Consider the following 21820-nt stretch of genomic DNA (forward strand, 5'->3'; position numbering starts at 1 on the left):
AGTGTAGATCTCGTTTAATTAACGCTCTCGCTCGCTTATTGCGTTTCGAGTCATTTTTCGAATCGCGTGGAATAAAATCTTGTAGGGATGGTAAAGGAAATTGGATGTTCGAGAATTTTTCCATTCAATTTAAATATAACAATCGTTACATCGCTATATTTTTTTTCTTCAATTGATTCAACCATGGTTAATTTTTCTTTGTCTCTTAAAAAGATGGAATATTGAATGTTACTCGAAAAGATTATATACAAAAATTAGAAAAAAAAAATATGAATGTAATTTTTTCGAGAACGGATACGAGGATGCGCTCGATCGACCAGCGTTCCTTCTACACGATCAGTGTAAAACGCACATTCTGGCTCAAATTATAAGCTGCCAGTGCTCGTTCCATTTTAAGAGTCGTGCCTTATCTGTCGTATGCACGGCACACGATCCCTGCTACCGCGTTGCTTCTCTCAAGAATCGACGATCCTCGAGTTTCTTCCCGTGTCGTGTCGAGATCGTGTAAAATTCGCTGCCGTTTCTCGGAAATCCAAGAAATTGACCAGTTCGTAAACTAAAATGAACTCGCTTACTTGCGGTTCGTCTTCAAATTGCCCTTATTTCTTTATTTTATTCATCGAATTCATTTCCTTTATTATTCTGTTACTCCGTTCGAATCGATAAATTAATCTCGATATAAAATATAAAAGAAAAAAAGAACCGTAAATTAAAACGTCAAATTATAACACCAATTGATCTAACCGCGGTTAGGTCTCCTTATCTCCCCTAAAACGTCTCAAGTTACATGTTTCGGTCTTCAAACATATAAACTATAACGCTTGACCGATTTTACGACCACGCTGTATCGCTTCCACCGATACTTAAGGTTTTTTCACAGCAAAAAAAAAAAAGGCAATACAATACAATTATAACGCGGTGTCTGTGGGATATACGACCACACAACTTGGGATCGTGCCTAAGCCGTACATCGAACAGGGATGAGGATTTCTCAGAATTGCTCGATGCTATCTGATCTTCGCTCGCTCTATCGTGTGCGAATTAAGATTAAAAGTGAAAAGTAGATAGGCGCTAATGAAGCAGAATACTTATATAAATACTTATATAAATACTTTTTCTTTTTCTGCAATACAACATCGATTAAATCGTATAAACATCGGATCATAAATAGTATCAAGATTTATTTCACGTTGAAGGATTATCGTGTATATATCTATTTAACTGTATTCTTCAAGAAACGTAAAAAAATGTAGTAAAAAAAATTTACAATAGACACGAACAGATAGCTTAAAGTAAATATATCGTGTTCGATGATCGTTGAATCAATTCTATTTAGCTACGTTGCTTCTTCTATATCTCGGTTTCTTCAAAAAAAAAAAAAAGAAAAAGGAAGACTAATAAGAAAGAATTCAGAGTAATCCGTGTCGATTGATTCAAAGTGTTATTTCCCATTACACGTAGACAGGGAGAGAAGAGAAAAAGAAGAAGAAAAAAAAAAACATAAAGAAAGAAAATAAATCGGAAGTTGTTTAACCCGAGACGAATTGGCAGCTATTGCTTAGTTGGCTTAAGTGGTACTGACGTCGTTACGTTCTCCAGGGCAGCCACAACCGAGACGAATTAAATCTAGTTTACTGTTGTGTACATCAGGAACCGAAGGTTGCGGTTGTGTAACGCGTCGATTACAAAGTTTTACTATTCCACCCATTCACAACTTACTCTTCTTGAATTAGATACTTCGCGAAAGGATCGATCTCGTTTTAATTTTAAACAACGTGTTTTCGATCGGTCAGATATCTAAAAACAGTAAAAGGAACGGATGGATAAATCGATAATGAAGTTTCTTTTCTCTTATAAAAATTTCAACTTTCTAGAAAAATATTCGTCTCTCTCCGCTCGATTATGGAAAGAGACTGATACCAACTGCAAAAATAAATAAATAAATAAATAACCTAAATCAATCGTTGGTTCGCGAGACGAAAGCTTCGTCAATCGGATGCGTTGCACTGCGGATTCCGGTTTGATATCGGTGGAAATTGATATAATTGCGCGAAAGGTCGCAGCTGGCCCGGCACAATAGGTGATGGAATTCACTAGGCGACCTTGACCATGGCCGTGAATCAAGCCGCATGAATCGCATGCATCCGCGGTCAGGCTGTCAGCTTATCTGCTCAAACATCGAATCTGGAGCACGTTAACTAATTACCGGCTTTTCCATGGCTCGGGCTGAAGCCGGTAATTGCATGGCCGTTGCTATCAGTGTTGACTCTCCTGGGAATACAGTTGTCCCACCGCAGTCTCTACAGGATTAAAGTGTCAGGTATATTTCTCATCCCGATGTTTTTTCTTTTAATTTTCTCACCCCATGGCGTTCGTTTCCCCGCCCCCATCACCATTTTTCCTCCCTCCATCCGTCACCCTTTTTCGTTCGTTCATCAACGTTTCACGCTCGATCACAAAAGTTACGAATTCTTTTTTTTGTTTGTTTGTTTTGACAACGAACGTTCGAAGCGTTTCTTCGAGACGAGGGAAAGAAAAAAAGGAAGAATTTTTAATATGGATGAATCGTCGGGGAAAGATCGATTTTGTATTTTCTGGATTTAATTCGTTCGAGATTAGAGAAAGAATTATCGCACTCTTTTTTTTATTGGGATCGAGCGTTTAAAAATTCTTTCTCTCTGATGAAAATATTAAAAACGGATATCGATATTTGCCTTCGATGTTTGTATTGAAAAATTTTCACCTTTCGAAAAAATCACGATACGTTACATGCCTATAAATAATATTTTTAAAATGGAAATGTTATCTGAACCCTGTACGATTTTTCAAATATAATAAACGAAGCGAAATGACGATAAGTGCGTATATATCGAAATAAAAATATTTGCAAGGGTAACATTTGCTGTCGATTCACGAATTTCAGAGACGTACGACAGTATCGCGTTCACGGCAGAATGAATCAATTCAAGTCACCTGTGTATCACGGTTATGTTATTTTTTTTCTCGCTCCTCACTTTTCTATTTTTTCCTCTCTTCTCTTTTTCCTCGGTTCAAATGTTTTCTTCTCGAATACTTCTTGTTCAAATACTTCCTGCTCCCGTAGCATAATTGAAAAATATTTTACCCCGGTCTCTCCGGGCCAATTAAAAAAAACCGTGAAACTGTATTATCATCTCCTCGGTACGAGAGCTTAGATTTATGCGAATAAAGAAAGGTACACTCACCCAGGAGAGAATTTCTCCTTTCTCCAGAAATTTTTTTTATCCCTTCCCCCTCCGACAATGAACACAGTTCTCTTCTAAGCTGCATCAACTCGAAGAAATTTCACCGTTATCTTTAGTCGAGAGACTGCCTTATTTGCCGAATTTTTCTTACGTAATTAGAAATTAGAATATCCCACGACGCTTTCGAATCGTTTCGTGGAAAAATATTTAAATCCAGGGAATAACAACAGTCGAAGATATCACGCTCGTCGATCCAGTTTATCGTTCTCGAGGATGTCTCTCGCGAATTTTAATCATCGAGATATTCTCCTCCGTTCCGAATTCTAATTCCCGAGAACAACAAACAAACTGCCTGTTTTTCTCAATCGTCCCGATAAGATAAACACGTGACGTAATTTCGAATTAAAAAGACCGATCGCGTGCAGACGGAATTAGCAAGCTTGAAATAGCAAACTTGATCTCGCAGGGAGGCATTAAAATCTCATTAAAAGAGCGGTTAGCATAAACGAGCGAAATGATTAACAGTGACAGGCATCTTCTCTCTAAACGTAACATTAATATACAACAATTTCTTATTAATGTAAGATTTAATCTCGGATAAGCGTTGAATCGAAGTTATTCCGATTGAATAATCATTTGAACGCGTTAGATCGTTCCGTGGAAAATGTGATGTTTATTAAAAAATTGTAAATTGTTGTTCTAAAAGTGATATTTCCACGCTTGAATCCTTTTTTTAATAATTCATAAGCGGATATTTAAAGTTTCCTTCCTCGAATATCTCTTTTCAATTAAAATCGAGGAAGGGGAACGGTCATCATTATTTGCATTCTCCAAGATCGTATTTATATTAAAAAGCTTTCAACGATCCTTTATCATAAACTTTTAAAATTATCTACGGTGTATAAAATTTGATGTACAATTTCTATCCTATCGTCTGCGATTCGAGATCGAGTCTAGATTCCTCCTCGTCACCTCTGGAGGAGGTCACCTCTGCCGAGTCATCGATATGCTCAAAATAATCGATAACGATCCGCGTCAACCTTTCCTCTCGCCGTTTTATCTCTTTCTCGTTTGAAATTCATTCCGAAATTCCAAGAATTGATCGCGATAAACGGCGCGCGAATAAAAAGTAAAAAGAAAAAAGAAAGAAACACAAAAAGAACGTGTATGATATTCCACGATTTTACGTGTATAATTTTTTGAATAAGGGAAAAAATATAATGCAACGTTTGAATCAAATCGAAAAAGAAGAAAAAGACGTTGGAAAAGGAAGGAAGGGAAGCCAGAGCGGAGAAGCAAAACACGCAAAGACTAATGGTTTTTCGAGTGTTTAAATAATGGAAACGATCACAGGCGATCAGCCACCGCCACGCTCTCCTTTCGCGCCGTCTCCCTTTTCCCCTGCGCCGCCTCCATTCCCACGCGCATTCCGCACGGTTACATTTTATAGAGTCGGCGTGCTCTAACGGCGGCCAACTCTCGGGTATGTTGAACCACGTCGCGAATGTTGTTACGCGAACGTTATGTATTTATGTTAATGAACCCTTCTAAGACGATCACGGAGCCGCGTGCAAGGTCGAGAATGGATACAACCGGCATAATATGAGTACCCCAGTATATCGTGTCTGGGAACGCGCATTCCATTGCCTTTTAGACGATGATGCGTTAAATGGTGGAACGTTAGATTCCTGTTAGTTTAGCGTTAACGGTAGAATTTTGCGCGAATTGTCCGTTCCAACTTTTCACACACACACACACACACATATATTCTGCGTTCTTATGGCTCAGATACCTGTTAACTGCTCGAATCTTGGAATGGAAATTATATATATCCACGAAATATTTTTTAAACGGATTCCATTCCGTTCGTTTTGAAAACTTCATACGAATAATCACTCGAATATAATCGCATAAAAGTTTAATTTGAAAAAGATCGAGAAGAATTCATCTCGATCTCGTATACGGGGAGGGGGGGTAAAGTGGATGCAGGAGGGCGTTTAAACGGCGCCAGACAGCGGAGGCGAGTGAGAAGTGGAGGAATCGGGTCTGGATCGTTTGGCAGGGATAATCGAATTGGACGGTGGTGAAAAGTGGATGGAAACCGCTTTCGAAAGAAGGGCATCGGGCATCGATTTGCTGGGCGATGCGCGCACGCACGCACACACGGGTTGACCAGATATTTTGGCCATCGCCGCGGTTTTTGGATCGGCCGAGCGCAGCTCCGAAACGGGCTGCGGGACTCGCCACGCAGGGAGTAATGTCCTCGAGTGCACGTATGCACGGGAGTACGCCACGTTCAGAATGCAGTTGCATAACGTTTCCCCCCCTCCTCCCCTCACTGTAGTCCGGTTCTCTGCCAGCCGCACAGCCCTCCCTCCTTCCTTTCTTATTTCTTTCCTCGCGCATGCATGTAACGCGTACACACCCGTTTCTTCCACCCGTTTTTCCCCTCGAAATCTGATTTTTTTTCGAATCAAGTAGGATAAGAAAGAAAGGAATTTCGGGGAAGAATGTCTGAAATGTCCTATTTTGAATCGAACGAATGTGAAATTTAAAGAGATTGGTATTTTGTTTGCGATATATTCGAGTAAGAGGAAGGAAGATCGGGCGAAAGGAAAAGATGGCGTCTCGCATCGATTAATTCCTTCGCACAATTTGCATTTCTCGCATTCGAGGGGGAATATTAAAATGTTGAATTGGAACGTGGAGGAAAAAAAAAGGGGCGTGGAGGGAGGAAAGGGTTTGGAAGAAAGAAGGAATTCGTATTATTCGTGCACGCTTCCGGGCGGCGCTCTGGAGCTTGGCGAGGTGTGCGCGCCGCATTTGCGGCATCGTCTGACGGCGCCGGGACGCTTGACCGCAATGTGCCACGACAGACGAACGAATGCAGGTAATTTGCAATTCTCGTTCGCTTTAATAGACCATACAGTGGCCGGTAAAGCGTTTCACGTTAAGCTAAGCAAGATTGCATTTCAAACCGAAGGGGGGGGGGATCGTATTTTTATCTCCTACCTGTTATTTCCACTTTGCCCACCCTTCGTTTCATTTCTCGAACGCGTGTTATTATATCCACGTCTCTCGTACGATCTGAAGATTCACTCATCGAGTACTGTCATCCTTCGACAGATTTCGAAATTCGATTAAATCCATCCTCAAAAATTTTATTATCGGGAGATTAAGAAAATCGTTAAAAAGAATATAGAAGGATGGATAAATGCAATGTGGAAACGTTTGCGCGAGATGGCAAGGCCAAGCCTACAAATTTACGGCTAATTGCGAATCCACGCATTACGGGGAAATTAGTGGTTCACCGAGGGGCATGGGGAGAGAGAACGCAATGAAATCCGGCCGGCGTGGCGCGGCAGGGCCTGTTGTAAAACCCCCTAAAACTACAACCGCCGCGGTTATGAATGGCCCCCAAGAAAATGTTAATTTTACGCGGATCCCTTCCTCCAGTTGGAAACGCGTTTGTGAACCATCTATCAAGGAAATTACGTATTGTGAGAAATTTGGATGGCCGTAATTTAAATTTGTTTTTTTCTTTTTCCTCCGCGAATATCTTCGATATCTCGCGATTTTTCAAGGGAATTTAATTCTTGCAGGATCATATAGAATCTATTAGATAATTCGATTCTGTCTACGTTACACTACGTGACACCGTTTCTCTCTCGTGTCGCATTTTTAAAAGATCACAGGCGCATATTATATTTATACGCGAATTATATTCTCTCCAAGCTGAATCTTTACACCACGTGACACCGTGCATTCGTGTGTATTCTTAGAATTACATTCACTCGTATATCATTTCATATCATATCCATCGCTCACACCTGTTATGCGAGATTCCATTTCTCCATGTGCACGTGATAAAGTATAAATAGTTAGAAAATATATATATATATATATGTATGCTAACAAAAGAGCATCTCTCCTCCGATCGAAATTTTTATTCGCCTTTCAATATCCCTCGTGAAAGTACTATATCTTCCATCTAAGAATATATAATAGTAATCCACAATTTCCGATATCACTCCACGGCGAAATTTCACGCTTTTCTCCCTCCCTCGTCGTTATTAATTTCAGAAATCGGATGTCCACGTGGAAACGATGCGTCGAACAGGTAGGGTCACGAGCTGGACAAACTCGTGGATAACGTTCCGCGTTGAACTTTCCTTTCCTCCGATCGCCAGCTGCACGCCGCATTATATCCTCTACGCTAGTCTTTCGCCTCTTATCGATCGGCCATGTCGTCAGCCCATTCAGTCACGGTCACAGCTGTCGTATCCTGATTTTTCCACCACGGGACCAGGGAAAATAGGCGATTTATACGGCCGAAAAATTTGCCGGCCCGATAAAAACTGGGATGACGCGTGCCGATACGTGAAATCTCGATAATAATCGATCGAAAATTATCTCTGACGTTTTAATACAATGTATCTCCTTTAACTCTCACAATAAATCTTAATTCTTGTGGTGAGAATATTTAAAGGCTTACGTGAAATCTCGATAATAATCGATCAGATTTCTGATTGAAAATTATTTCTGACGTTTTAATTCAATGTATCTCCTTTAATTCTTGTGATGAGAATGTTTAAAGGCTTACTTGGTAAATTAAATTGGTAAATAAAAATTTTAGTATCAACTGTATATCCTGTGTAAGATTTTGTAAGATCGAGATCGAGGTCGTTGGAGAAAAATTTTATTATTCGAGTGAGATTTATTTAAAAAAAAATTGGCCAACTCGGACCGGCCAAGTCTCTCTCTCTCTCTTTTTCATTCTCTCAATGATAAATCGCTATCTGTGTCCGTTCAGGAAACGGGCTCGAGGATCGACCTTGGCCTGCCACGACTTTGCAGAATAGCATATTAACAAGATTTCGGCACGTGCGTCGGAGCTCTGGTCGAAGAAACCGTGCACATGGCCTTCCGGCCTCCCTAATCGTCGTAGAAACCGTTCTCTCTCCTGCCTCGTTGCGTTGCTTTCTTCTCTATCTCTCTCTCTCTCTTTCTCTCTCTCTCTCCCTCTCTCTCTCTTTCTCTCTCCGTTTGGACGAGCAAGCAAACGAGTCTTGTCCTCGTTTATTCCTGCGATTATAGTTAACCCCTCGTTGCTCGCAACGATGGTCACGCCAATCTAAAACAATAAAGCGAGCGTAAAACCGCGATTCTTAAACTGTAGAGTCGAGTTTCTTCGAGAAGAAGTATGTAGATATGTAAATGTGAAGAGGAAGAGAGAGAAAAGAAATGGCGATAAAAAAAGAGGAAAGATTTTTGCGAGGTCAATAACTGTATATTTTTGTTTTTTCTTCTTCGTCTTCTTCTTTTCGAATAAAAATTTATCATTTGTACGGTGAATTTAATTTTCTAACTTTCAATTTTTCTTTTTTAAGCTTGCCTCCGTCCGAATGATTTACAAATATATTTAAATTAAAATCGTGTTTAAAATGTGATTGATATTCAAGGTTCGACCTCGATTTACGATTGTCATATATATATATGTTTTCTTTTTTCTTTGTATTCATATCACTTGTCGTATAATGACAATTCATTGTTTGGTAAAAAAAATCCATAATTCCACTTTTTTAACAGAAACTCTCATATTTTACAAGAAGAAAAGAAAATAAATTTATCTTAGATCTTCCAAGTGTCGATGATCTGGAGGTAAATAGAAAAATTGTTTATTAAAAAAATCTTTGTGCAGACGTTGTTGTATAATTTACGTTTTTTTTTTTTTAAAGTTATAAAATGTAAATTACTGAAAGAATCTGATCGTTGAATACGAAAATGCGTATCGACACGCAATAATACGATTTGGTCCGCCATTACGCCTTTGAAATTGAAGCCCGATCACGCTGTTCTTGAAAACACATTGGAAAGAACGACAAACATTTCTATACCTTTCCCTTCGCATTGCCAATTGTCCGGAGGTAAAAAACGGCTCGCCTCGAATTTAAACGATCGAGTCACGCGATACGTAATCAAACTACTTTGGTGTTCCGCGAGCATTAAAGTAACAGAACTAATAGGGCGGGAAATTGGAATGATATACAATATACATATTTATACGTATTGAAGAAAAATTCTCGAGATCGAGATTTTTGTTTATTATTACGATCTTGCGTAAAATTTATTATTGCAAACGGAGTGTCAGATTCCGCCAAATGCGGATTCGAATTTCCATCCCGGATTATATTTCCGCCCTTTCCTCTCATCCTCCACAATTTTTTTAATTGCAGAACAAAGAGGAACGAAGCACAAGGGTAGCGTTTCTTTTCTTTTTCTTTCTTTCTTTCTTTCTTTTCGTCCACAACAGATGCCGAGTGCGATTTTTTCGCTTCTAAGATCGATCTCGTTCGCTTATACACGCGATAATAAAAGAGAGAGAGAGAGTCACTCCTTTTGGTATCCGGTTCCTTTGACCGATGATATTATTGTCGAGACACCCTTCTTCCTTCTTTTCATCTTTCTCTCGTTAAAACTCCTCTCCCTTTCTTTCCTCGTTCTTTCTTTTCCGTCCACCTCTCATTGAGACACATTTGAAACTTTCAAATACTATTTTATTTTAGGATAAACAGGTTTTCTAAACACGCAAGAAAAGAAATTTAATATATATACATATTTTCAAATTCGATAAATAAATCGTATTTCTGATAATTATAATAATTTTTCCCAAGTAAAATGATTCTTTCTCAAAGATTTCCTCTCCTTTTCTTGCTCTAATCGCCGTGTCCATATCATATCTCACGAAAGAGAGAGAAAGAAAGAGACATCATTTTCCATTCCTCGCGCAATATTTCCCTTTCCTCGTCTCCTCCCTTTATTGAATTCCATCGTGGACCGTTTCTTTCCCTCCTCTCAAATATTCTCCATAAGAGGCTCCACTTCAATCTATCTCGTTACTCTCGTTTGACAAGTTTCCTTTTAATCTTATCCTTCATCAAATTTCTTCCGTTTCCTCCCTCTATTCTTTTCGCCCATTTTCATTTGCATATTTATATATACCTCGATATATATATACATATCATCTTTGAGCGACGATTTTTTCTTCTACGCACGACGTTTGACGTCACGCTCCTTTTTTAAACATTTTTCTTCCCCAACTTTTCAATTCGCTCGCTATTTAGACTCCGTCGCTACATCTAAAACCGGAGATTTTAACCGATGATGTCAGAAGCTTATTGTGAATGTGCGTGATTCGCAATGTGATACGCCGTTAACGCATCGTTAAGATTTCCTTCATCGTCACGTTCACGCACTCTGGTGTTGATACTACGATTTCGCAACAGTGATAGATGCACGCCAGTTTATCTCAATAGTTGAACTCGACCAATCGGCGATTCCTGGTAAATCTTTCTTGAAATCAATGGAAAAGAAGAAAAGAACTTACTTATTGATAGTGGATGAATAATTGAGAAAATAAGAACGATAAAAGAATTCTCCTCAAAACAAAAGAAAAAAATATATATAATCCAATTAAATTCCTCGTGTCACAAATTCACCACGAAACGTGATATATGTACGTGATATTTTTAAATGCATATCTCCGGATGGAAGAAGAAGAACACAGGAAAGACACTGGTGCATCGCGCGAGGAAGCTTCAGGGCTAAACAGGGGCATCTGTTCGTTGACCACCTGTCGGCAGGTGCAAAACGTACACACGGCCAGCCCGTTACCTTCGACTCGGTATCAATTGGCCCTTTTGTTTTCGCCATGTTTTACTACGACGTAGTACGTGCGTACGATGCGTGTAATATATACATATATATATATATAAAACATGTACGTCGCTATTCTGGATTTTATTGCGCGGAGAAAATCCCCTTTAAACCATGTAAACAGGAAGTATCTTTTACCCCCCCTTTTTTTTTTTTACCCCTTTCGTCGTTTATGAAACACACCTGTATTACACCTCATTAATCTCGATTCTTTTTTAAACACAACACGACCCAGTTTTCGCCGCGTTTCTTCCTTTCTTTTTTCTTTTTTTTATTGATATTCCGATTTCTTATATCCGAGAAAGATCACGTGGGAAATCAGAAACTGTTCTTTTTTTTTCTTTTTTATTTCTGAAAGAAATCATGATGGGAAAACGTAGTTTCGATCGAGGTTTCTTTTCAGATTACATTTCTGAAAGAAGTGTTGTGTACTTTCGAAAGAAAAAATGGAAGATTTGTTGCAAATTTAATCGGTAGATATTCCGTGTATGTACGTGTATTTCAAACGGAGAATTGATTTTTTTCACGTGTGTCGTGTGTTGTAGAGAAATTATTTAGTAAGCAGATTGATTTAATATGGATGGAATGGATATCGATGCGGAGAAAATATGTATGAGGATTATGTATTATTCGAGTAATTTATTAAATCTGTCGAAGAATCTGTCTGGAAGTAGGATGTTAAAACAAATTTAACGAAATAATTTAACGAAAGATTTAGGGGTATATAAAGTATTGTTTCGACGTAACAAATAAAGTAACGATAAGAAAGAAAGAAAAAAAAAACTATTATTTTTATATTTCAGGCTGCGATACTTCAGCAGACTGCCGAATATATATACCAGCTGGAACAAGAGAAGACCCAACTGTTGTCACAGAATTGTCAATTGAAACGGTTGGTGAATCAGCACGAGGGTGGCGATGTTCCGATCAAGAAACGCAAACCAGATAATCAAGGTGAATATCTTTTTAATCCTCATCCTTCCTCCCGAAGATAATTGAATTTTGCCCGTGACAACTCTAACGAGCCGTCAATTAACGTACATTATATAATCCTTCGAGACGATATATTGAATTTTAAAACGAATGAAAAAGCAATGAAATAAACGAATCAAAATTAATTTCATACTTACGCTTAATCATAATTTATGATGAATCGTAAAATCCTACTTTCTAATCTTAAAACTGTAATAAAAATGACGGGTTGCATGAATAAAGTATGTATCGTAAAAATATTCATTAATAATAAAATTAATAATAAATGTGATGAGATACATAAATAAAAAGATAATCATAGGAAAATTTTTAAATAACGGAGTTTATTTAAATGATCGTGCCGTAAAAAAAAAAAAAAAATATTGTCTCCATTGGGAGGGAGGGAAAAAAAAGACGAAAGACGAAAAACGTCATCATCCACGGAATCATCATCGTTAATTTAGTCGCCGATTTCGAAGAATAACTCGCTTTATGATACTGACTTATCGCCAACATTATTTCGTATAGGGGAATTTTTTAATTTGTTGGCCGACAGTGGTGGCAGTGGCGAAAGTTAATATAGAAGGTGTCGTTCGTCATTTTCGCGCGAGTAATTACATTCCTCGCAGACTCCTCTTTCCCCATCCCTCCCCCCCTCCGGATATTCTATTCCATGCACAAGAGCGGAGGAGGAACAAGCGCGCGATCCGATCGATAGAATCGAAACTTCCCTCCCTTTCCTCCTCGCGATCCGATTAAACTTTCGAGTTAATTCAAGTCGAATAGAAAAAGAAAAAGAAAGAGATCCCATATTTTTCGCCTCGTATTTCGAGTAAACACAATTATCTCGGATTTCGAAATATCGTTTGAATAATTTTTAAAAAATTGGAAGAAGAAATTCGTACTTCCTTGCTCATTTCCCGCGCGAAATTTTTCTCTGTGTTCCAGGAGGCGTCGTTGTTAGCCTACCGATGCACGTTAGCGAGAGCGGTGACGAAGGATTGGGCAGCATGTCCCCTGAACCATTGTCGGTAATAACGGTAACCACGGAGGGACATTCCGTGGTCAACAACGAGGTGGTAGAGCTGAGGCGACAGTTGGAGAGGGAACGTCACGCGAGGTTGCGTCTAGAGAAGCAAATGAGAGTTATACAGAATCAACTGTATCCGGAGAGATTTAGAGATAATCAGCTAATCACTTACCAACCTCACGAGGTATTTTAATATTCCCCTCCACGCATTATATGTACAAAATTCTAATATAAGTCGTCCTTTCATTAACCTCTTAAAAAAATACTTTATATATTTCAATATATTTTTTTGTATATCCAAGAACGTATCTGGAATAATAAAAATATTTATGGAGAAATGTATAGAAATATATTCGAGAGAGAAAGAAAAATTTGTCATCCAACTCCAGGTGATCGAACACACGGACAACGTGATCGCTCAAGAGACGGAGGACGCGGTCGCCGCGCTTCAGGTGGTTTCCGTGGTGTCTTTGGCACAGGTTGGCACGACGCAGACCGTGGAAACGTCTAGTCCGGATCCAAGTTCACCGCCCCTGTCCCCACAGCCCGCGGACATGGTACCAGAGGAGATGAAAGAGGAGGAGGCGGGCCCGGGCTCGCCAAAGATCGTGACGTTCGGCCAGAACCAGGTGTTCTCCGCGATCGACGAGCAGACTACCGGCGACTCGTTCTCCTCCTCGAGTCGCGTCACGTACACCACGAGTACGGGGGAGTTCAAGAACGCGTCACCCCAGTACATCACCACCAGCCCCACCAGACCGTTCTCGCCTGCCGCGGAACCGCAGCGGCTACCCAGCATCCTCGAGGCCGCGATGAAAGCGGAGCCGAAGGTTGAGGTCGAGAGGTAAGTAGATTTTTCTTTTTCTTCTTTTTTAGAGGTTGTCGTTTCGTTAGGATTGATCGGCAATCTTGATTTTGCCGTTGGGTAATACAATTCGCACGTCGAGGATTTTATGCAGATGAGCGATTTTCGTCCTTGTACGATCGTTTTCTTTCTTTTTTTTTTAAACGTAGATATATATATATATAATCCGAGAGATATCGCAAGGACGAAAGTCGCTCGAGGGGCTCGCAAGAAGACGAGGCGATCGATGCGTCTTTCCTTGTTTCTCGAATTGAAAACAATGAGGACGGATGAGAAGTCGGTCATGCGCATCTGATATATTTGCACAACTTTTAGAAAATTATATACGTATGAACTTTTTTTTTAAGAATCGTTGATTTACTTTCCAATTTCCAAAAGTTTGTATTCCATTTTTAAAAAGATTCTTCACACTTGTGCTGTATATATATATTTACAACGAATCTTGAAAATTGCTCGAAATTTTTATTCTAATCTCAATGTAGAATGTTTGGAGATGCCAAACGTGTTAAAAGAATTAAAAATCTTCGATTAATGATTAATTTTGGTATATGAGACGATTTATCATTGAATAGTTACATATTATTCAGCATTGTGAATCTTAATCTGTGGTCCAACGAGTCAATAATCAGAGATCCTCGCTTCTTGACTTCTTTTCATTCCAACGATACAAAAATATTTCTTATTCCGATTTGAATTCCAGTTGTGAAAAATGTAATTATCAAATTCGTAATATCTAATGGGAATGTTTCAATGAATTTCGTATTACGTAATAAAGTTTAATATCGTCTCCTCGCATATAAGATATATAAGCGTTTTAATTTTACGATGAACTTTACATGGTATACTTGTATGACTTGCATTCAATATGTAGGGTAAATGTCAAGGTAAATAGTAATACGTGTCTTTGTCTTATTAATGTTTTATCAAGCGCTGGTAACGATTCCTCTTGCGTATATTATCCCACTTGACTGATAACGAGACGTGTATTACGGCCAGTTTAAAGGTCACGTTTTATCGAATCATTTTTATGCAACCTTACCAAATTACTTTACGCGAAATTTATTTCCACCGACAATCTTCAATTCATCATTTTTTTAATTTTTCGAATTATCTCCAATTATCTATCCAATCCCCGAATAAATACGTAATCGTTGCAATTACGCAAATCTAACATCATTAATCGTCCCAGAATCATATCCATCTTCGGATTCTTCATAATATAACGTAAAAAAAGGACAACGGCTGGGATCCCGCGTAGAAAATGACACGAATCATTTCAATTTCAGGTTGCCGTCTCCATCGAACTCGTTGGACGACGGTTCCCCTCAGGCCAGACTCTATCTGGCCAACACCTCGAGACAGAATCTGGAAACGATCGTCGAGGCGATACGCCACCTCGAAGGAGATCATCTGTTCAGCGACGAGCCGGCCCAGGACGTGCCGCTCGCGTTGACCAATAAACAAACGGCCATCACGTCGGGCAAAACGTCGACGACGCCCGGCGCGTCGCCGGCCGCCTCAGCGAAGCAACGGCTCCTCCAGGCCGAGTTCCTCCAGTTCCACAGGCAACAACAGCAGACCCAACAGCGGCCTGGCGTGATCGTGGTCAAGCACTCGTGATCGAAAGGCGCGTCGCGATCGGCAAACTGAACGCGCGCGTCCGCCGCGGCAAACTCGCCTCCGCTCGAGAATTAAAACGAACAATCGAAAAAAAGAAAAAAAAAAAAAATCCCGCGACGCGACATTCGAGACATCAAGAGGAATTTGCTTTCGAGAAAAAGTGTGTGTTGTACGCGTGAGAGGGAGAGAAAGAGTGAGAGAAAGAGAGCGTGCGTCGAGTACGTAGAAGAGAGAAGATGAAGATTGGGGAGAGAGAGAGAGAGTGAGTGAGCGTGTGTATGCGAGAGAGAGAGAGAGAAGCAGAGAGAAAGGGAGGGAGAGAGAGAGAGAGAAAGAAAGAAGATACAAGAAGATACTTTTCAGCGACAATGTTTTACGCTCGAGCCGGAGGCTCCGTTTCCTCTAAGAGACGCTCGGCAAGGTCTCCTTGCGTTCGATGTTGCAATCGTCGACCGACCATTATTAATTATCGGTGTTGCGTTCGGTCGACGTTTCCGTATGTTCCTACTGCCCGTCGTGTCCGCCTTCGTTTCGATCCGTCTCTCGATCCATCCCGCGGGATCCATCCATGCCACGGTCAAAAAAAAGAAGAAGAAATCGTTGTCATTACTATATTCCGTATATCGTCCGATCGGATCAGATCTTAGAGCACTTTCGACGTGAGAATCGGTTTCGAAGAGTCGGCTCGTCGATCGTCGATTTTCGACAATCAAACGAACGATCGACGAGGCCGCGTTCGACGAAACGCGGGGAGAAGAGAGAGGAGGGAGCCGGCCGATCGCGAGTTTATTTCGAGGAGGAGGAGAAGGGTGGTCGGTCTCTCGCGAAACGAAGGTAGGAGCAAAGTCGAAGCTCGACGAAAGGGATCCTCGCCACCGAGTCGTCGAAAATGTTTCCCTCGATTCATCCCCCCATCCCCAAGGCGCCTCCCCTTTCTTCACTTCACGATTTCCATCCCAATTTCCATCATCGCCATTACTATTATCTACTAACTTCTTGTAAATATCAATCAAACCTTTCGGTTCGCGGCGTGTCGTCTCGTTCTCCTTTCTTTTCTCTCTTTCTTTTCTTCCTTCTCTTTCTCTTCCTTCACTTTCGCGTTCTTTTCCACCCTTCGTCTTCTACATTCGACAACGAGAAATGTCCGCTCGCGAACATCCATCGCGTTCTTTCTTTCCCTCTTTCTCTCCTATCCCTCTCCCTCCACCCATCCCCATGAATCTCGAAAGATTCGTCTCCCCCGATCTTTATTATTATTAATAAATTTGCTCCTTCGTGTCGCTCTTCATCGAAGTCGAATTTTCCCTCATCATCCATCCCTCCATCCATCCATCCATCCATCCATCCCTTCGCGAATCGAGACAGCGAAGCGAGCGTTTCTCTCCTCGTGTTACGAGGATATAAAATAATATTATCATTTCTTTTCTCTTTTTTCGTAGGCTTAAGATGAATTGCTACCACAATTAATAATTATTCATAGATAAGTAAGGCTGCGTATTCTGTACTATCGTACCGATGATGTATACATATGTACACACGACATATAACGTATATACGTGAGACGTGTAATTGGTACGAGATCCCCTTTTCCGCGAATTTGTGCCTGTATGTGTATATATAGATATATACATGTATATATATATATATGTGTGTATGTGTATATATATATGTATACAAGCGCATAATACTTATCTATTTTCTCTTTTTTTTTTTTTTTTTTACATATTGTTACGAGAATTCAAAGAAAAAAGGAAAGAAAGAAGAAGCTATCCACTTATATATATATATATATTAGAGATACTTACATAATAAGTACGCGAGGAGAAGGTTCACACTTTTGACGACTTTGCCGTATTATATTTTTTTAATTTCTTGTTCCCCCTCCCTGCCCTTCCCTTCCCTTCCCTTCCCTCCCCTCTCCCTTCCGCGTCCCCCTTTCTTTCATTTTGCTTTTTTTATTTTTTATTTTTTTTTTTTGCCAACGTTCCGAACACAGACTTATCGCGTTGTTCGCAGCGACGAAAAGAAAAAAAAAAAAAAAGAAAAAGATCGAAAACGAGCGAGAATTCGAGCGAACAAGATCGATCAAGACGATTTATTACACGATACATACAGGTAAATTCTGACGATATATTTATTAGGAATAAAGAAGTATCCATTATACATCGGATTTGGAGTATCAGATGAAAGTAAAATTTCTTCAATTGTTGTATACTCGATAAATTAGCGGCGATGATTATTGGTAAACGAATTACATTTGACCATTGATTTTACCATTTTATTATTTGACTTTATCTTCTCCGCACAATCATTAAAATATTTAATGATAATAATAATTGATATTATCTCATCGACCGACTATATCGTCAGAATCTGTTACACACATGAGCATGCGTATATAAATCCATGAATATATATGTATATATATATATATATATATATATATATATATATATATATATACACACATATATATGTATACATACATGCAAACTACACATACTACACACACGCCATATGCTTAATATTTGACACATTAATATGTATCGAAGCAAGAGAGAAAAAAAGCCATGGGAAAAAGAAAAATAATAATAGACGTTCCCGCGAACCGTTTTAATTAAGTATCGAATATTTTCGAACGAAAGGGAGAAGGATTAGTAATAAAGAAAGAGCGAAAGAAGAAGAAGAAGAAGAAGAAGAAAAGAAGAAGAAGAAGAAGAATGATTTGAATGCGTGGAAAGCGTTCTTCATCGCACACTGCGGTTAGGTTAGGCAAATGAGCAACACGCAGGGTGGAAATTCCGTTTAAATCTGTGCCAAATATCGAGTAAACCAGACTTTTGTTCCTTCGTATAGATAAGTAGTGATGATGGCAGCGCGAGGGAAAAAAAAAAAAAAGAAAAAAAAAAACAAGCGTGGCGGATCGGATAAAAAAAAAATTCATTGATATTCCGTGAAACAGCCGATTATATTAAAAGATCGTTCACTCCCTTCTCGTAAATTGTTTCCGGCATCCAATGTTTATCGCGACGGACATTTTTCTATCCGCTTGTCTACACCCTTTTTTTAAAACACCCCCTCGTACGTACTTCTCTTTCCCCCTCCTCCCAAAAAAAAAAAAAAAAGAAAAATCCCCGATCCCGAATCCCTTCCGAGTCGCGAGAACCGAATGATGAAAATTAAGGAGAAAAAAAAAAAATCCTTCCCCAAAAAAAAGAAACAAATACCAGAGAAAAAAAGAAACGATAAAAATATATATATGTATATATACATATTGAAACGTAGAAGGCTGAAACACTGGGAGCAATTACCACCACAACCACCACCGCTTCAACGATCCTCGCAAATACGCATTTCCATTTTCCCGATTTTCCATTTTTCTACCGAATTCATGTTTGACACGAAGCACGATATTCTTAGATTAAGAAACGAGCGAACGAGCGAGCGAGCGAGCGAGCCTTTGGCTTCTCAACGAGTCGATATGATTTTCCCGTGCCTTTCGAGGGGAGGAACGATCGATTCGATAGGGTTGAACGCACCGATCGGCTGAATTTACACGCAGGGGTTAGGATTCCATTTATCCCAACTTGTCGAGCAATTCGTGTATAATAATAATAATAATAAGAGTTGGTTAATTCTCTGCATCTTCGATTTTTTTAATTAAAGAACAGAAAAAAAGAAACATACGATTCGATACGCGGAGATGATTTGACAACAACAGTGATGATACAATTGATCGAGTATCGATTGAAATAATTATTCGAATAAATGGAATTCTACTAGCCATTCTATTATATTATCGATTTCCAATTTTCTTTGGATCGCGATCTTCAACAATCGTTCATTGGAATTTTATTTATTTATTATAAATAAAATCGTGCAAAAAATTTAAAGAAAACGAATTTTTCGTCGTATATTCAATCCGACATAAGGATGAATAATAATTGTTAATATTCCATTGAATATATTGAAACATTAAAGGGAAATTATCTTGAATCGCGATTCAAGAAAGATTGGAAAGTAGATGCTAGATTATAGCTAGACACACACGATGAATGCAAACACGTCCCTTATTTCGCGTCTCTTCCCCCTCTCGTTTGCGTTACCATCGCATCTTCTTTTTTTTTTTTTTATTATTTCCCACCTATTTTTTTCTTCCTCTGTTTCTTCACGTTTTCCTTTTTTTTCAATCGACATGTCATACGTTATGACGACACACACACGAAGAAGAACAAACCGAACAAGCGTAATAATAATACATGCGTCCTGTTTTTGGTTTATATATATATATATTTTTTCTCGTTTCAAATTGATATTGTGAATTGTCAATTCGATTCATACGATTATCATTTATCACCGATTTTCCAAACAGCGCGACGAGGAAAAAAAGCGCAAAAGAAAAAAAGGAAGAAAGAAAGAATGTATTTGAGTTCCGAGCAACGCATGCCTATTGTATGCCTATTGTATCGAGAGGGATTTAGATGTAATATTGACTTGTGTTTTAAGGTATGTACGCGTTTAAGGAAATAAGCGGAGACGAAAAGACAGAGACGCAAAAAAAAAAAAAAAAAATCACGAGATAAAAGAAAAAAAAAAAAACATTAAACACTGGCATATGAATTAAGCAGAAACTTTAGTTAACGTTTAGCAGCTAGGGAATACGTAGGAATTGTTAGCAGCGAGTTACACGATGAAAAAAAAAAATACACAACCATGTTATTAATATTATCTATCGGTATGATAAATGTGAACGCTAATCCGTAATTGTATTGTGTATATATATATACATATATATACCTATTATAGCGATGTTGCATACGTTATAGCACGTGATTACCTAAGGAACGTACTACGTTGAAGGGATGACGAAAAAAAAAAAAATACAAGGTTGCAGAGAGGAAAAAAAGAAAAAAAAGAGGAAGAAGAAGAAGAAGACGAAGACGAAGAAGTAGAAGAAGAATAAGAAGAAGAAGAAGAAGAAGCGATAATGGTAATGATGGAAATAAAGGGGAAGAGAAGTGAGAAAGAAAGAAGAAACGAAGGAGGATAAAATATAACGTTTCTCGTACCTCACGCAATGCAACAACAACAACAACACAGAACTTTTTCTACGATTTTCGACGTGTTCATCATTTTTCTACGATTTTCGACGCTACTATTTCGACGTTTTTCCACTTCGTTTCCACCACATTTGTAAAAACATTTCCCTTTGCATCGCGACGGGGTACGAGGAGACCATTGCTCTCCCAACTCGTATAGAAAAAAAAAAAAATATAATAAAAAGAAAAAAATAATAAAATAAAAAAAAAATATATAGGGTAAACCTTCGAAAAAAAATTCCACTGATGAAAATGTAACTAAACGAAACTTAATAACGGATGTAGTTCGTTTGAAGGGGAGGTGAAAAGAAAAAAAAAAGAAAAAAGAACAAAAAAACGAAAAAAAAAAAGAGACAGAGACTCTTCTTTAGAGGATAAGGTACAAAAAGAAAAGAAAAGAAAAGAGAGAAAAAAAAATAATAAAAGCATCTCGATGTCGTTGTTCGCGCGAGGAACGAACGAACGAGGGCCTAAAGCGGATACGAGATTATACTATACCAGTTCCGTTCTCCAACCGATTTTTTCGATTTTATACTTTTTCTTTCTTTTTTCTCTTTCCCCGATTTTCCTTTGTTTTCGTTTCTCTTCTCTAGAGCGGGAAAAGAAAATTAAATTCGACGATTTCTTCTATTCTCCGTAGTAAAAATCGTTCGATACTTACGATCGCGCTTACGATCCATCATCTTCTTTTCGACTCTTAATCACGCGTGGTAATCGCGCGACAATTTTCGTTTCGATCCTACGTGACTTTACTTTTACGTGTTTCTTGCTATACGATACGTCTGTGTTTTATTCGCGTTCGAATATGAGATTCGATTATTAAGAAGTAAGCGACTCGAATATTGTATATTCGGCAAACAAGCAAGATCGATAATTATTATTTGTTTTTTTTTTTCTAAAATTCAATTAAATTAGCGTATAATATAAATATATATCGTTCCATGTATAAATAATTTAATTTACTCGATTCTGTGAAATTGTAAATTCGAATTACGAGTATATTGTTAAGTTAAGTTTCTTCTCTCGTCTGTGATTATTTATTTCATACGGTGATTATTTCGGTTTAATTTAATATAACGATTTACGAAATTTAATTATAAATTTATAATATTTAAAATTAGTAATTAACGTGTCGTATTTATTATTGAGATTAAATTTTCTTTAGAAAGAAGAATTGCAAAAAAAGAAAAAGAAAGAAAGAAAGAAGGAAACTTTATGGCAAAAACGTTCCAAATAATTATTATATTATTATTGGGGGGGGGGGAAGAAGAAATAATAATAATAAAAAAAAATC

At 38.5% G+C, this 21820-nt stretch overlaps 1 protein-coding gene across 1 annotated transcript in view; it reads left to right on the forward strand.

Moving 5' to 3' along the window:
- The window catches only part of LOC726729 (helix-loop-helix protein 11), a 166157-nt gene extending 150512 nt beyond the window's left edge, over positions 1-15645 (forward strand). The window contains exons 3-6 of the mRNA XM_001122450.5: positions 11744-11894; positions 12861-13126; positions 13332-13786; positions 15094-15645. Of these exons, the coding sequence (XP_001122450.1) occupies positions 11744-11894; positions 12861-13126; positions 13332-13786; positions 15094-15427 (1206 nt within the window). The 3' untranslated portion in view covers positions 15428-15645. The remainder of the gene's footprint in view (positions 1-11743; positions 11895-12860; positions 13127-13331; positions 13787-15093) is intronic.
- The last annotated feature ends 6175 nt before the right edge of the window (positions 15646-21820 follow it).

The sequence above is a fragment of the Apis mellifera genome, linkage group LG1 (genome assembly GCF_003254395.2).
Source record: "Apis mellifera strain DH4 linkage group LG1, Amel_HAv3.1, whole genome shotgun sequence".
Taxonomy (NCBI): Eukaryota; Metazoa; Arthropoda; class Insecta; order Hymenoptera; family Apidae; genus Apis; species Apis mellifera.